The sequence below is a fragment of the Neocloeon triangulifer genome, unplaced genomic scaffold, assembly GCF_031216515.1.
Source record: "Neocloeon triangulifer isolate White Clay Creek 2 clone unplaced genomic scaffold, ASM3121651v1 ptg000002l, whole genome shotgun sequence".
Taxonomy (NCBI): Eukaryota; Metazoa; Arthropoda; class Insecta; order Ephemeroptera; family Baetidae; genus Neocloeon; species Neocloeon triangulifer.
Window position 1 is genome coordinate 720,233 of NW_026775545.1, and position 16,604 is coordinate 736,836.

Here is a 16,604-nt window from a genome sequence, read left to right on the forward strand (position 1 = left end):
CTCGCGTGGTAATGGCCTCGACTATTACGTAGGAAAACCTACTCAACTCAAGCACCTGATCGGAAGAAGGCGAACGAGCCGCTTCTCGGGGCGCCGTAAACAGAGAGAAGAACGCGTTTGTTTCGCTAGTCAGTAGTGACCGAACCTTTGGAGGTATCACTGCTCTTCCAGGCAACCTACTTATTTTCTTCAAACTCCACACTGGCTCCTTAAGGTAAGATATTTTTTTTTTCAATTTTAGATTTTATATTTGAATTTACTAAAAATTTATGTTTTAAATTTATTAAATATTCATATAAGTAAATTTACCACATTTTAAAGTATGCATAAATTGATATTACAAATTTAAATTAATTACTAGATTTATAAATTATATTGAAATACTTGTAAAAAATTTAAAATTACTTTATTTAAACACCTCATTATTTGAAGTTTTTAAATTTTGCTACAAAATTTTTGTTTATTTTAAATTTGCAAGAATTTAACAACATATTATAATAATTATTAATATATTATCAGAAAAAATTTAAATAAATAATGTAATAAGAAAATATAGTAAAAAAATACATTCTTTAGCTCAAACTTGATAGAATAAAGGAAATCAATAATTACTTATTAATTATTAGTATGTACAATCTTTTAAATAATATTCTACAAACAAAATTCCGTTTACAGTGCAAAATAAATTGAATGCAAATTTATTTAATTATTGAAATTTAAACTCTCAATGTAAATTTTTGCTCTGCGCGTGCTGGGGCAAAATGAAAACGTGCTTGAAGGTTACTTTGAAGTCTTTGCGCGCGCGGTCTTGTGTTTTGCAAAGGTGTTTTCTTTCTTAGTGTGTGCGCGTAAATTTTCGGCGCCTTGAAACTCGCGCTTGGGCTAATACACATTATTTTAACAGCGGCTTTTCGCATCTTCTCTTTTTGACAGGCCAAGGTAAAAAACCCGCCCGGCAACTTTTCGTCCCGCAAAGGCTCGAGTATGGCTCTCCAACACGCGTCGCCCGAACAACTCGTTAGCATCTTGCAAGAGCTGAACGAGTCGTCCACAGAGAAGAGGGACGCAGCCCTGCAACACCTCAAGATATGGCTCGTCTCGCAACCCCATCTGCCCAACAAAATGGGTCAGTATAATTAAACAAGAAAAAAAAATTTAAAAAAACCCTTTCCCATTGTATTAAAAACAGCTATTGAATAATAATTTTTCTAAAGACAACAAATATTTAGTCTGATCGATTTTTCATTGCTTGCTTTTTTTTTAATTTACCAATAAATTAAAGTTATTAATTCAGCATCGCATAATTTGCAGATATTAACAAATAAACGCATTTTAAAGTATGATTCACATAACAATGAAAAAAAAACTTTATATACTAAACAGTTAAAACACAATCATTATTTCAAGTTTCAATAAAAATTCAAATAGCTGAAATATCAATATTAAATCCCTTCAAATACAAATCTTAGCAAAACCATCAGTTTCTCAGTTATCTTTTTTAATTAATTCATTAGTTGTTTATTCCTTTTGGAAAATGGAACCAGCGGTAGCTTTGCAATCTGCTTAATCTCGGGGGCCATTTCATCTCAATTTTTGTCAATTTTTGCATTGATTTTCATCAGATATTTGAACTTGAGGGATTTTTTTAAATTTAATTTATATTTAATTTTTTTTCATATTTGAACACTGCTCACGTGGCTGATATGTTAATTCATTGCAATAAATCATTGGCAGCTGGGCCAGGAACGATTCATGACGATGAGTTTTGACCTTTCAAAGAAATATTTTAATCCCAGGACCAAACATTATTAATCATTTCCAGGCGTGGTTTTATAACAATTGCCATAGGTCATGTTTCGTAAGCTGACGTTTGTTGTTGTGATATTGTTTGGCAGACGAGAGGATGCTGATGACTTTTATTCGCGGCTGCAAGCACGACCTGAACAGGACCAAGTCCAAGCTGGACACTTATTTCACGATGCGCGCCGACGCGCCCGAGCTCTTCAGCGAGCGCGACCCGCTCAACGAGGACGTCCAGAGCATGTTCAAAACCATGTGAGTATATTTTTTTTTCTCATCTTTAAAGTCGCACCTGAGAGAGGTGAAATCTCAATCAATCAAAGTGAACATTAACGGTAATGAGCTTTTTTTGAGTTACACAATTTTGAAAGAGGCTCGACTACAGTGAAAGTCTCGTCGGACTCTTAATTGCGCGAGCGTCGGTCTATTGTGTAGTGGTCCGTGCAGTGTTGGGGAAAGCACGGAGATTTGTAAATGCAGATAGAACATTATTGCACCTGATTTGACGACCTCCATTCCAGCGCACAGAGATTAATTGCGCCGAGAGCTTTATAACTTTTTGCTGTGCATTTTTGTCAGATGGAAAGAAACTCGTTTGACCAACGCAATAAACTTTGTGACTGGTTTCGTAAGCGAGAGGAAAATATAAAATGTCGAGTTAAAGTAGTACACTTGCATAGGCCGGGTCAACTTGATATTTAATGTTTATTATTGCGATTTATGGTTTACGGCTTTTTGAATGTGCTAAAATTGCGCTCTTTTTTCGTGGGCACTTTACTTTCTATTTAATTGTACGACGTAAAAATGTAAGTAAATTTTGAATTTTATGACACACTGGTAACAATAAATTTGAATTTACATTTATACAAATGGTAGAAAGCAAAATAAAACATAAAAATTTAGGCGCATAATGAAAATTTATATTATATAGTTAGTTATTCACATATAAATCAAATAAGAGCCCACCATTTTCACTTTTCCAGGCCTCTGAACCGTATAATATATAGAGAAAAATATGCACAATAGTTTGGCATATTTTGTTAACCTCCTTGATTGAAATTAAATCTCTATTTTTATGCAGAGATAATTATGGTTCTGTAAGGAAATTTGGTAATGATTAAAAAATTTATGCCAAAATAAATATGATTTAAATTCAAATTAAATGTGAATATAAATATTCGCGAGGAATCAAAAGATCGGGCTTTTCCTCGTTGCGAAAATTGTTTAAAAAAATGGCTCTACTAGTTTTGGTCACGGTCTGTGACTCTATTTCATGAGCAAGAAAAATACCAAAAATTGGAAAAATTGCAAACCACATATTAACACAAAAAAATTAAAATCTTCAAACTAAAAATTTCAAAAAAAAAAAAAAAAAAAAAAAAAAACACACACAATTTTTGCAATAAGGAAAAGCCATGATCATATCCCATTGATTGTAATTTCCGTTATATCCTCAAACAAAAATTTAAATGGACTTTTAAAATCTCTTTGACCTGACGGCCTTAAGTGATTGAGAATTGCAATATCATATTTTTGCTTCAACGACCTTTTTTGCAATAAAAGAAGAATTTCACATTCCACTGCAGTCCGAGAGGTGCATGAGATAATATGGAAATGATTTGCGTGCATATTCCGCGCAGAGCACTATTATTATTACTGCTCCACTTGCTGGTTTTCCTTTTTTTTACCTCAGCTGCGATGGGAAATAACCATTTCTATAAAAGTAGGTGTTGCGCTCGGTGTTTAAATGGAAAGGCATAGAGGGAAGAACTATAGGGAGAACAATGGTGGTGAAAAGAAGGGCTATAGTTTTTCTATATTATGCTTGAGGATTTAATGATAAACTAATCATTGTGCATAATTTTGCATGATTAAAAAATGTTGATTTAAAATGATTGGAAATTATGCTTTATATGTAATTTTTTTAACAAATTAGAAAGGGAAAATGGGTTAATATCCATTTAAATAAAAAAAATATCGATAGTGATAAATAAGGGTAGATTTTTTTAATTAATTAATTAATTTAAGCTCGATAATTCACTTCAAAATAGTAGTAAATGTTATATATAATAAAAATTATTTAAGTTGGATAAATTAATTTTAACTTTGCACATGCCTAATTTTCCATTTGAAACCAGGCGTGTCATAAAGACTAATATCATCCTTTGTGGTTTTCAAGGGATGTGTTCCCGGTGGAACGTCTGACGCCGTCCGGATGTCGAGTGACTTTCCACAAGTTCCGCGACCTGGATCCGGCTTCTTTCACGGCGCGGGCCTGCTTCAAATTTGTCTTCATGCTCGGCGACATTCGATTGATGGAGGAAAAAGCCCTTTCTGGTGACGTGTACCTCTTTGACATGAAGGGCATGACCTTCGGACACCTCACCAGACTCGCCATGCCCGTCCTCCGCAGGATGCTCACCTGCGCTCAGGTAAGAACAAAAATATGCATTGTGCGCATCGACCAACCCTGACATTTTGCATCCGAAAAGAGAGACACCTTTGTTTAAAAATTATAAGCAGCTTAAACATTTGAAAGTGTTAATTGAATTCTCAAACAAAATTAATGATAGCAGACATTCAGAATAGACAAAAATATCAACATTTTATTTTTATTTATTTGAATAATTTTATTTCGTATAAAAAATTGTTTCTAATAGAAATTGTGAAAAATTCTAATCATTTTTATTTTATTTTTTTATATTATTGTTATATGAATTTTAAAACATGTCGATCCATCCAATTTTGTGCCTTCTGCCCAAACAATACAGCAAAAATCCATAACTTCTTTTATGAGCCCAGTTTCCTGCTCGACCCGCGTTCCAAGTTCTTCCCGGCGCCTGTCCGCGATTGGCGTCCTAATAATCCTTTAAATCCCGCTGAACAAGATGAAACAGACGCCCCTATATTTGTGCTTGCTCTGTGTGTTGGCAGGACGCTTATCCGCAGCGCTTGAAGCAGATCCATCTTTTCAACGTGCCCAACTACATCGACAAGCTGCTGACGCTCTTTCGCTCGCTCATGAAGGAGAAAATGAGGAGCAGGGTGAGATTTATCTATATCCATTGTGTTTCTCCCTGGCTCGCGCGCGCACACAATGCTCGCGCACACCCCAATAATTCACTCACCCCGCGCCCTGTCCGGTGTATCAGCTGGTGAATAAAAAACACACCCATCCGCCCACGCATGACCCAGAAAAAGCATCTGTAATTAATGACTTTTGTGCCAAATTCTTTCGTCAGCGTTTAAAAAAACAGAATGTGATAGAGTGAATTTTTTAAACGAAATTGCAATTTTAACGAAACTAAATTTGCGTGAAAATTATTTAGGAAGTAAATTTTTTTTTATATAAAAAAAATTAATTAACTGCGCTTAATTTTTGCACTTTTCTTTCTGTTTTAATTAAATTTAATTCTGTTTAGTAACATTGTTTTTCCTTTTTAGTTCCAGGTGCATTCAGGTCACGAAACCCTGCACAAACAGCTCCCGCCCGAGTGCATTCCCAACGAGTACGGCGGCACCGCCGGGGAGGTCGACGTCCTTAAAGGTAATAAACTTTCCACTTTACTTTTTTAGTTCTCCTTTAATATATAATTATGACGCCCTAAAAAAAAGTTTTTCGCACTCATTTTTCATATTTGCAAAAGAATAAGGAGATCAAAAGACATCCCTCTCTTATTTGGGAGAATTTACCCTTTTCGCAGCTGCCGACGAAAAACTGGTCAGATTTCGATGAAACGCATTAGCATGTTTGGAGCTGCGGGCGCGCTTTTCAAGCTTTTCACCACGCGCAATAAAGGCGAGAATAAGAGTGGAAGCTTCCCATCCAGCTGCAGACAGCCACGGATGTTTATGGTGCAAAAGATAGTCGGAGGGTCCTTCCGAAATATATATTATTTTTAGTGCATTTTGATGGATCGAGATGAAAGGGACGCGCGACATCAAGTGTACCATACTTGAATACGAGAACGGCAAACAGAGTTTCTTTATATTCGTGAGGAGAAAATGATCAAATATTTAATCTACTTGAAAAAAATTATAGATCAACATTTATATTCCAGATTTTTTTCTTGTAAAAATTGATCGATCACAAAAAAAATCAATTAAGTGTTATTAACTTCATAATAATATTTCAAAATATAATACTCACAATCTTCAAAAAAATTGAGGGCAAAATTAGGTTCAGGTCTCAAGAATTTGAAATCTCTTATGTACAATCCAGTAAATGATAATAATTCATTTTTAAAATAAAAAAACTACACTAAGGTTGAAGTTACTTTGCAATACATGAAATATACAATTCTGTAATCGAAATGAAAGAATTTATTACATTTAAATTACAAATTATTTGCATTATATTATTATTTAAATTATGTTTAAAATAAAATAAAATAACATAATTATGAATATTGATAATTAATTTATCATAAAAAAATTAAAATACAAAATGGCAAGATAAATAATTATAAAGATTTATTATTAAAAATAGTCTTATTTTATTTAAAAATTTAATTTATATAAGATTTTTGTTAAATACTTGCATCTCCTTATCCGTGTAGCCATTATAATTCATCACAAAAACTCCGCTAATTCGGCTCATAAACCATGCACTTAATTGAAAATCAAAATTGATTTTCAAGATAATATAAAAATATCGGGAAAATGACGAGCCCTCTCGACTGAACACAATTAACGTCAAAGTCACGTGCTTCACTCGCTGCTCGTCATGAATAAATTTGATACAAATCGAGCAAATGAGCGCAAACACACATAAAATTTAAAAAAAGCTGCTGTAATTCAGCGTCATATTTCAGAGAGCGCGAGATTGCCATGTAAATAAAGCGCCCACACAAGTTTAGATAATGATGCTGTGGCCATAATAAAGCGCGGCAGCCGCCTTTTGACGTTGTTTGCCCATCAGAGCGGAGCGACGACAGCGCGTTTGACAAACGCGAATAAATTTTTTACTTTTTGTCGGCGCGCATGATGTTGATTTAAGCGGGGGTGCGAGTGAATTTTTACGACGCGTCGAGAGCCGAAATAATCATTTTTGCTACTGGCTTCTTCTTCTTCCTATGGTACAATTGCATGTCGAGACGGTTTTACTGCCGGGCTGCCTGCGAGAGAGATTCTCTTCTTTTAGCACGGGGGCAACGCATAAAAATTCCAGCAGAGTGTTGTTTGGAAATGTATAACACGCGCCTAGCTCACTTCATTGCTTATGGACGCGGCTGCTATTTTCACCAACAGGACCTTCTTCAAAACAAAAGGCCTTTGCCATTTCCAATTTTTATTTAAATATTTTAATATCAAAAAAATATTACATCATATATTATTAAGAAATAAAAATCTGTCTTATAGAAGTTTTATTGTTTAAGATCATTTAAACTATTATTCGTATTGTTATGTAGCAAACCAAAGCACGAAAAAAGGATCGATTATAAGAGAAAAAGCGATTTACATGAAATTGGTACAAGTTTTAGGCAGACTCATTCAATTATTCGCGTTAAGTTTCGATGTTGGATGCTTGAATTGAATTTCTAATGTTAATGTACAAATTGGATCAGCGGTTAGCCATTTTACTGGCCAAAATTAGCAACCTAGTTCCTTTTTATATTTGGTTAAAACATTAGTCTGTTTTTTACTTTTATAATAACAACAATATAAAAAATTTTAAATAAATATTTTTTTAATTTAATAATTCAGTATATTTATTATTATTTATTTTATTTCATATTTTTGAATATATTTCAATTTGATTTTGTATATTTTTAATGAAATATCATAGTTGATTAACAAATATTTATGTTTCAAATTTAAAAATTAAATTAATAAGAAAATCTGGTTCTATTTGTCAGTTCAATATACAATTACTTTAATAATAAATCTTTATCTTGGGAATCGTAACTGTTTTAAATGAGAATATCCAATACTTCCATAATTAACAAAATCAAGACGGTCTTATTTTTATATTTTTATCATGGAGAAGTCACTTAATAAGTTACACTTAATTATCTATCATTAATTATTTTGCCGCAAACCTTGTTTGCAAACGCCCGTGGCACAGTTCGTGCGAAAAGCCGTACGCTTTTTTATGTGACACGTGGTTACAAGGGGATCCCCTTATTTATCAGAAAAAAACATTGTTTTTATTTTTCCCAAAAATATTCATCAGAAATTATATATATTATCAGAAAACACAGCAAGTGAATTTTAAAAATGTGAAGGATTAAGTGAAACAATTTGCAAAAAAAAACCTTTAATTTGTACTTAAAAATTTATAGTTAAATATCGATGAAATTAATCAATATTATTAATTACTGAAAGGAGAAAACATTCCATACTGTAAACGGCAAGGAAGGGAAATTTAAAGGGCGGCTATAAAAATCATAAGCTCCACATATGAAACACTGCCTAGTTTCATCTATGTACCTGAAGCAAAAATTGACCAAATTGTTTGTGATTTTTGCCACAAAAGATCAAATTATCAAAATTTGCTTCAATAAAATTTCAAATTTTACGTACGTGTCCTCCACTTTTACAATAATATGAATGAAAAAATTAATTTTAAATTTCCGACCTTTGATTTTCTTATATTTTAATTTCTGACAAATGAAAAACACGGCTTCTGAGCAATGAATTTCTGTTAAAAATTTTCCAACAAATAAATTTCTGATAATTAACGGCGACTCGATTCAATCGTTGGCCGACAATCCGCACCCAATCAATTAGCACTGCCGGCGGCGCAGCGGCTCGAATGTGTGTCGTTGTCATTATTAACTTTTTTTTGTCTTTGGGCTCGGCGAAAAGTAGTAGTGTGATTAATTACTCTCTACACTCGTGGCAGTTGACGGGCGGGCGTGGAATTCGGTATGAACGAGAAATATTAAAATGCTGGTTGCGCGCCGAGACGGCCGCGTGCATGCATGAGATATGGGCGCGCACTTACTGGGGCGGTTTATCAGGGTTAACACAGGAGCCGGCGAAGGAATATATAAGAGCAAAGGCACGTCAGCTGGCGGGGGATGTGCATGTGCGTTAAATGGAAATAGCTCGCGAGAGCTATGCAGGCGCAAGGACGAATATTATGCATGACTTTATACCGCACCGAGATAGGTGTTGTTGCATAGCCTATAAAATATATGCAAACGTCAAATGCTTTCAACGGGAAGTACATAATATACAGAATATTGTGTAGTATTTAGAGATAAAGAAGTTTAATGGGTGGAAAAATCAATGCACCGCAGCAATTCGACCTAAATCTGCAACCAAAATCCCTTTTAATCCCTATTGAAAGTAAACATCGCTTGATCACATTAATATCAGCATGAAATAACAACAATGAAATTTAAAAAAAAAAACATTTGCATTTTTTTAATGAAATGTCTGCGCATTGTATTGAAAGAACCTTAGACCTAAAAATGTTATTATTTTCACTAAAAAGTCTAATAATAAAATTTAATAAGAGCTACAAACAGACTTGCTAAGTTGTTAACTTATCAAATTTTTCTTGTAACTAACAATAAGCAAGACTGATTAGACAAGTATTTAGTAAATAAATACAGCGCCTATGATTGCAACTCGCTTAATTTAAATCGAGAAAATGATTTGGAGATCAAAATAATTAAATGTGGTTATAACGTTTAATTTTTTTATGTAGAGAAGGTCAGAAGGGCAAATTAAAATACGGGAGAGCTTAGAAATGAAGAAATGAATTGTTTTTATTCAATTTGAATAAAAACAATTTTCTGCAACGAGGAAAAGCCCGATCGCTTCATTTCTATGATCATCTCCTCGAGTGTCAACTTCTTCAAACAAACGGGAGAGCTTATTTTGTATAATTTTTCCCCATCATTGTGAATTTTTGCTGTCTCGCTATTAGCCAAAGAGGGAAAAAAATTGTTGAGCACAAACAAGTTAGATATGTTTTCCTCGTTTTCCGAGTCAACGGATAACGAGGAAATTCAAACAAGGAAATCATTAAACGTTGAATACCCAATTTTGTTTATTGTAACAAATGGCAAGTAAGATAAATGTGACCTCAGACTTTATAAATGTAAAACATTATTTCATTTTATCATCAATTATTTTGAAAGCTTAAAATTTAAAACCAGATTTGCTCCAGATTTTTATTTTACTTGCAATTTAATGTTATAAATAAATTTTTATCTAAGATATTATGGAAATAAAGTTCCTGGTAAAAACAGTCCCGAACTGAACTTTTCTCCCCCTTTTGAAGCATCAGGCTAATTTGCATTAAGACCCAGCGACGTTTGAAAGCTTTCTTTCTCCCGCCCAGCAGTTCCTGTTAGTCTCTTTTTTACAATCGAAATAAAGCTCCTCTCTCTGCCTTTTCCTCCCCCGCTCAATCTCTTCTCTCATCCATCCTCGTGATATTATATTCATTATGAACCGCGATTGCGAATCTAATGGAAAATTTTCAATTTCAGACGCGTGGAAGACGAAGATTGAGAGCTACCGCTCCTGGTTCCTGGAACAGGAGAACGTGAAAGCGGTCGAGGCGAAGCGACCCGGCAAGCCGAAGCACCTCCTGCAGAACGAAATCTACGGCTGGGAAGGCTCGTTTCGGAAGTTGGCCATTGATTAGGCCCGCGGATGAACTTTAGCCGAGTGCGTGTGTGTTTCGTATATATGAGTGCGCGTTTTTCTCTCTACGTTGAGACTGCATGCGTGCGACCAAAGCAACCAAACAAATATATATATTTTCTCCGTAATGAAAAAGAGACGCGTGATGCAATTCCGAGTGGAGAGAGAAGACGAATAAATTGATCCCAGGGCAGTGGGACTCGCTCTGCTGCTGTGGATAAGCGGCGGCTTGCTTCACGAGAAAAGCGCCGCGTTTATTGGACTTAAAGGAGAAGTGCGCGAATGAGAGCTCAACAGAGTTTGCGTTGAAATCACTGGCGTGACGTGGTTGCATTGGTGTATGTACTTGTGTCAATTTTATCACAATTGCTGCAGTCTGGATTACGATTATTGTCCTATTTTGTACGAAAAGCGAATTTCCATATCAAATAAAAGTTTGCAGATAATTATTATAAAATTTAAATAACTTTTGTTTAATTATGATTCCTACATTTTATGTTAACGGGCAAGAAGCCATGGCCGTAGAATTATACATACGAGATTATAGAAAATAGAAAAATTGCAATCTTTGAATGTACTTAAAACTTTTGTAATAGTTGTAAGATGTTGTAAGTGAATTATTAAAAATTCAGTAAATGTCATATTTTTTTAATTTTTGAAAGAATACAAACGTGAAATTATTTTAAGGGATGTGGAAATGTCAAATGTTCAAATGGTGAGAAGTCGTCAAATGAGAGATAAATGAGAGTATAATGTGACAAAATGCATGCTTCAAATATTCTCTTTTACTATTAATTGCTCTAATAGTGCTCTAGAATTTGAATCATTGCAGTTTTTTCGTATAAAAAAAAACAATATGATATAACTAAATTAAAATTTAAAACAAAGACAGTTGTTTTAAATAGCCGTTGCACTTATTGTTAGACAAAGAATTTAATAATTCAACTTAGGAAATTGCTGCGAGTGAAGCTTTCTAGGCTAAAAAACGTTTAAATAAATTCATTTCCATTTCCAAGCGTTTTTGCATTCCTTTTTTTTAAATTTAAAAAATTAATCAAACAGCAGTTTAAGCCTCTGTGTATTGAAAAGAAAAAATCATTGAATTTAATTATGATAATCATTACGATGACGATGATTTGATATTCTTTTTTTTTAGGGTCAGGCCAAGACAAGGTCTTGTCGGCCTGTGCCCTTTTTAGTGGCGCAGAAGGCGCCACTCGATTTTGTCTTCTTTTTTATTTTGGGTTTATCTTTATTGAAATCAAACATCATTTCATTTATAGAATCTTAAAAAGGCAATTGAGGAACTACAATAAATTTTTTAAATACAACCTAATTGTAAGTTAAATTGGAAATTTATTATAGTTGAAAATGAATTTGCCAAAAAGATTAATTGGATGGGGAATAATTGACTCATGTAAAATGAGAGGACAATAATTTTTCTTGAAATTTGCGGAGGGGGGGGGGGGGTATCACAGAATAAGTTATTCTTATAAAAAAAACTGGAAAATTTTGAAACTACATTTTTAAAACAGCCTCTGTGGTAAAATAAAAGAAAGAGATTTGAGCTCGTGACCGATGATAAATATGGCCAAGTGCAATAAAAAGTGGCAGCTATTGTGGTCCTATTTCAGTCTGTGCATTATTTACGATTCGTCCCGAAATCTGCACAGCAGGCTGGCTGTGGCTGGTTCCGAGTTCGGACGCGCCGACGGATGAGGAGGAAACGCATGCGCCCCCGCGGGTGCCGCCGGTGCTCGGGCGGCCCTCGACGGTCGCTCGCGCTCGGCGGGGTCGTTAGTGCGAACACGAAGCGCATCTCACGTGTGCGAATCACCGCCGAACGTCTCTCGGCTGCTGCCTGCGAGTGAGTGTGTTCGAGCAATGAGGCTCTGCTTTTCCATGTCGGAGGTCGAGTGAATGGCCAAACTGCACCCGCACCATGTGACCTGCCGCCCTGGTGCAACGCAATTCGCAGCTGAACGTGAGTTTCGTCCTCTGTCAAAGTGGAGTGAATGGAATCTTGGCGGGAGAAAAAGTTCAGTCCTTTTTTTAGAATTAGTTCATATTGAAGGATTACTATAAGAAAATAATATTTATTTAAATCATTTTCTTGAATACAAAATTTAATAAAAATAACGTTGATGAGAGCAATTCAATTTCTCCAAGTTTAATGAATTATAAATTTGATTTTTTTTCAATCGTCTTTGCATAAATTTGGAGTTTCAATTCCAACATCATTTTATGAGAGCTAAAGTAAAAAAAATAATTAAAAATATGTGAATTATTATTGTTGTTTATTTGTCCACATTGTTACATCACATTGTTTTCATATTTAACAATTGTTGAAAACATTTATTTGTGAAAAGAAAGGAATTGTTGGACAAAAAGGCAGAATCGTGCATCAGAATTTTATTGTAATTGCAAATAAGTTTAATTGCGAGACCAAAATTATCCAGCAAAATAACTGAACTTAATGAAAAAGAATTAATTCTCTAGCAATTTTTTAATTGGAGAATCGTGTCCAACAAACCTTTTCATGACTAATTTGAATTTAAATAAACTTTGCTTTTCCATTCATAACTTTCATTAAAAATTAACAGCAAAATTTAGAATAAGAATTAGAATTTAATATTCATTTTCACAATCGGTGCCTGGAAACAATTTTCATTTTTGTGCAAAAGAAAAACAGAATTGATGGTACATTTTTAGAAAATAATCGCTTGAAACGGTTTTCCATTAAATATAAAAATTACATCAAATGGACGGAACTTAATATACATTTTTGAAATCTTTGTGAACAATGAGCAGATAATAACCATTGTTTTTCATTTTGCAATTCACTGTTTCAACCGAATTAATTAATCATGGAAAAAAAGAGGCATTATCATTAACGAGGATTTTGTACTCTGGAAAAACTGAACGTTGATATTTTCATTAAATTAGAACTTTCCAGAACTTTCCTTAATTGGTTTATGATTACAAAAAATTTCAAGCAAAAATATGAAACTCTAAACCCAACTTTGAAAAATGAGTTATAATTATCCAGTTTCAACATAAACTAATCGCACAGTCAAAAAGTAATTTGAATTCCAAATCGATTTGAAGCTTTCATACGCAGATATGAATGGGCAATAAATAATTTATTGCTATGGAGCGGAATGTGCTGGAGCAATTAAGTCCCGAGCGATTCATTTCAAATGCGGCTCGCGTTTCGCAAAATGAGCACCGCTAACTGCACGCGCGCGTCTTGTGCAATTGGGCCGTCGAGTCGCGATTTCGATTCTTTGCGACTGGCCGCGCGAGAAGACCGAAAAGTTGCATATAAATGTCACACTCCATCTGACGTAACTGGATTTATGTGCATTTTTGTTTTTGTCCCACCAGAGGCTCTAAATTCGTCCGGTTTGTTGTGGGTGTTGGACAAAAAAATGTGATGTGCTTTACACGCGTTTTACGGCCGGTTATGTTTTATTGGCGTTAAATTATTGTCGCCATAAAAATAGCAGAGCGCATTCGGGGCCGAATGAAACGTAAAATGCGCGCACGACTCAGTTTCGGTTAAACACAAATAATGGTGAAGTAACTTTCAGGGGATTTTTTATTTGTCATTGGCTATTTCAAATTGGTAATAAAAAGAAAATACTAAAAGATCGACATAAATCAGCTCCCTTGAAAAAATCCTTTATGGTTTTACAAAAAAAAAAAAAGAAAAAAAGTGTAGGGTGAAGAAATAAATTAGTAATTCACAAAATTTCATTTTATATTGCAGCTGCAGCTGAGAAAATTATGTACAAATTGTCAATTTAATTAAACCATAAATGCTACAAAATTTGCATATTTTTTTATATTTAGTTGCAAATTAGGTTTATATTTATATACAATTTAATAAGCAATATTATTATAGTTTATTGAATTATAAACTTTTAATTACCTCCGTCTAGTCTGTGAATCATGCCCTGCTATACCGGTTTAGGCAATGTGATTTTTTTTCAGCTACGCATTCGAGGCATCCGGGCATATTTTTCAGATTTTTACCTTGACGTTTAGTCGGCTTTGCCGGCTTCCTCCATTTAGGTACCTTTAAAAGCTTCTATATAATTCATACAAAGCAACATGGGTCGTAAGCGTAGGCATTGTCAAGTAAAAATATATAATAATTTTTTTTGCATTATCTCCTTTTTCTTTTTACAATTAATTTTAATTAGAAAAAGCTGCTTAAAACTTCTTGTATTGACGATTTATCTCCTCCACAATTTTAACTTTAAAAAATTTAAAACATTTCACAAGAAATTTGTTGTAAAACGGCATCAGTCTTTGGGCGCTTGAGTTTTAATTACAATTAAAAGGGTATGGGATTGGAGTTCTCATTCTCAAAAAGTGTGTGCGATCGGAACATTATTTGAGTTATTGGAAAGTTAGAGGGAGTCTTGAATTTTTAATAATATCAACATGAGAGCTGGTTCAGGGGTGAGGTTTTTGTGATTAATTACGTTAAACAAGCAATCGAGAGTTTTATGATGCGCGGAAATTTACATTTCATGAATAATTTTACTAATTATTGTAAAACACTAGTACAGATTTTCGTTCAGAAAAAAAGCAAGATCTTGGAAGGTCAGGGTACAAAATCCTTTAAAAAAATTATTTTACAAGTAACAAATTTCCAAAATTAATTTATCTTTCCTTAAAGAGTTTTAAAAAATATTTTATAAAATTAAATAAATATTTTTGCTTAATTTTTTTTTAAATATAATTTATTGTACTGTGGTTCAATAATGCTATCAGTCTCCTTCAAATGATTTAATTTATCATTTATCATTCAGATATCTAAATTGCGGAAGCCGTACCCAAAATTGTGGCGTATAAGTGCCATTAACAACATGCGGTGCATTCAATCGCTTAATTCGCGCCGGATATTATGAAATAATCGCCTTCGGGGCCGGCGTGATTGTATGATATGTCGATGAAGAAGCGATTACCTTCACCTGTTCTGCGCCCATTTGCATTCGCGCAGTGCGACCCATTTGTTTGTTTTCGTTGTACGCAGAGAGGCTCGCGTGGGCGGACGAAATTAATTAAAATGCGCCGTGCGAACGCTTAATGTGCCACATTAGTCGCAGACGGCGGAAGAAATTGCTTTTTGATTGGCGTTCCGTGACCATTTATCAGTTAGCGAATTTCTCCAATTGTAGAAGTAATTTTTCAAGTGATAAGATTTTAAGCTTAAACACATCATTTTTCTTCCTGTTTAAATTAAACTTTAATTCATCATGTACTTGGAAAACAATTAAATTTTTTTAAGTTAAATAAATTAATTGTATTAAATAAAAATAAAATAATAAATTAAAAAAAATAATTAATAAAATATAGTTATTAATAAAATAATTTAAAAAAAATTTATTTTAATGTGTAAATTTTTTATTACCATATAAATTAAATTTCAATCAGTAAATAATTAATTTAAATTTTCGTTGTTGCAGAAAAATATTAAATTGTAATCTGAATCAATTAAATCAACTCTGATAGCATAAATCACACCTGGAATATGTTAAAAACGACCTTGCTACTTTTTTTGCAAGGCAGGGGGAAAGTTTTTTATATAAATTGGTAACTTAGATAAGACCCTTACTTTCTTTCGGCACTGGAAAAAGTTTTGCGAAATATATGAGATGTTGCGCCGACTTCTTTGCCCATTAGGCGCCAACGCGTCTTCATATCGACAAGATTTTCGATCAGGAAAGCAAAATTTTGGTGCAAAAAGTTGGAGTTATTATTGGTGCTTTGCTCGCCCAGCAAGGAATGTCGTGAGACGACTACGCGCGTTGAGATTTGTTTTTCATTTCACGCGCCGGTGCATACGCAAAATCCAATTACTCGTCGTCCGCAGACTGCGACGGAATCAGTGCCAAAGAAACATAAAGAACGCACTGACTTTGCTATTACACATCATACTGTGTTCGCTATTTATTTAATAAATTGAAATTAAATACATTAAATTATTACATAAAACATTACTAAACTTTATTATTAATTCCTCAATACTTACAGGAAATACATGAGACAAGTTTTACAAGAAGCCGCAAAAGGCAATAAAATGTCAGTTTGACGAAACAAAAAATAGTTAAATTGCCAACTAAAAAGTTTGTTAAATTCATAAAAATCTTCTATTTTTAAAATATTTGTGATAATTTATTTCA

General features: G+C 33.7%; 2 protein-coding genes across 2 annotated transcripts in view; both read left to right on the plus strand.

Annotated features, from left to right (window-relative positions):
- The first annotated feature begins 40 nt into the window (after positions 1–40).
- Positions 41–10,916, plus strand: LOC132205021 (alpha-tocopherol transfer protein-like). Its single transcript, XM_059633833.1, has 7 exons — positions 41–214; positions 934–1,126; positions 1,896–2,055; positions 3,980–4,232; positions 4,735–4,845; positions 5,245–5,347; positions 10,251–10,916. The coding sequence occupies exons 2-7, from the start codon at positions 985–987 to the stop codon at positions 10,406–10,408; spliced, it is 927 nt and encodes a 308-aa protein (XP_059489816.1). The 5' UTR covers positions 41–214; positions 934–984; the 3' UTR covers positions 10,409–10,916.
- A 1,306-nt stretch (positions 10,917–12,222) lies between these two features.
- LOC132205324 (poly(ADP-ribose) glycohydrolase-like) overlaps positions 12,223–16,604 on the plus strand; it is a 55,495-nt gene continuing 51,113 nt past the window's right edge. Inside the window, exon 1 of the mRNA XM_059634301.1 lies at positions 12,223–12,391. The gene's annotated coding sequence lies outside the window, so the exon portion shown is untranslated. The remainder of the gene's footprint in view (positions 12,392–16,604) is intronic.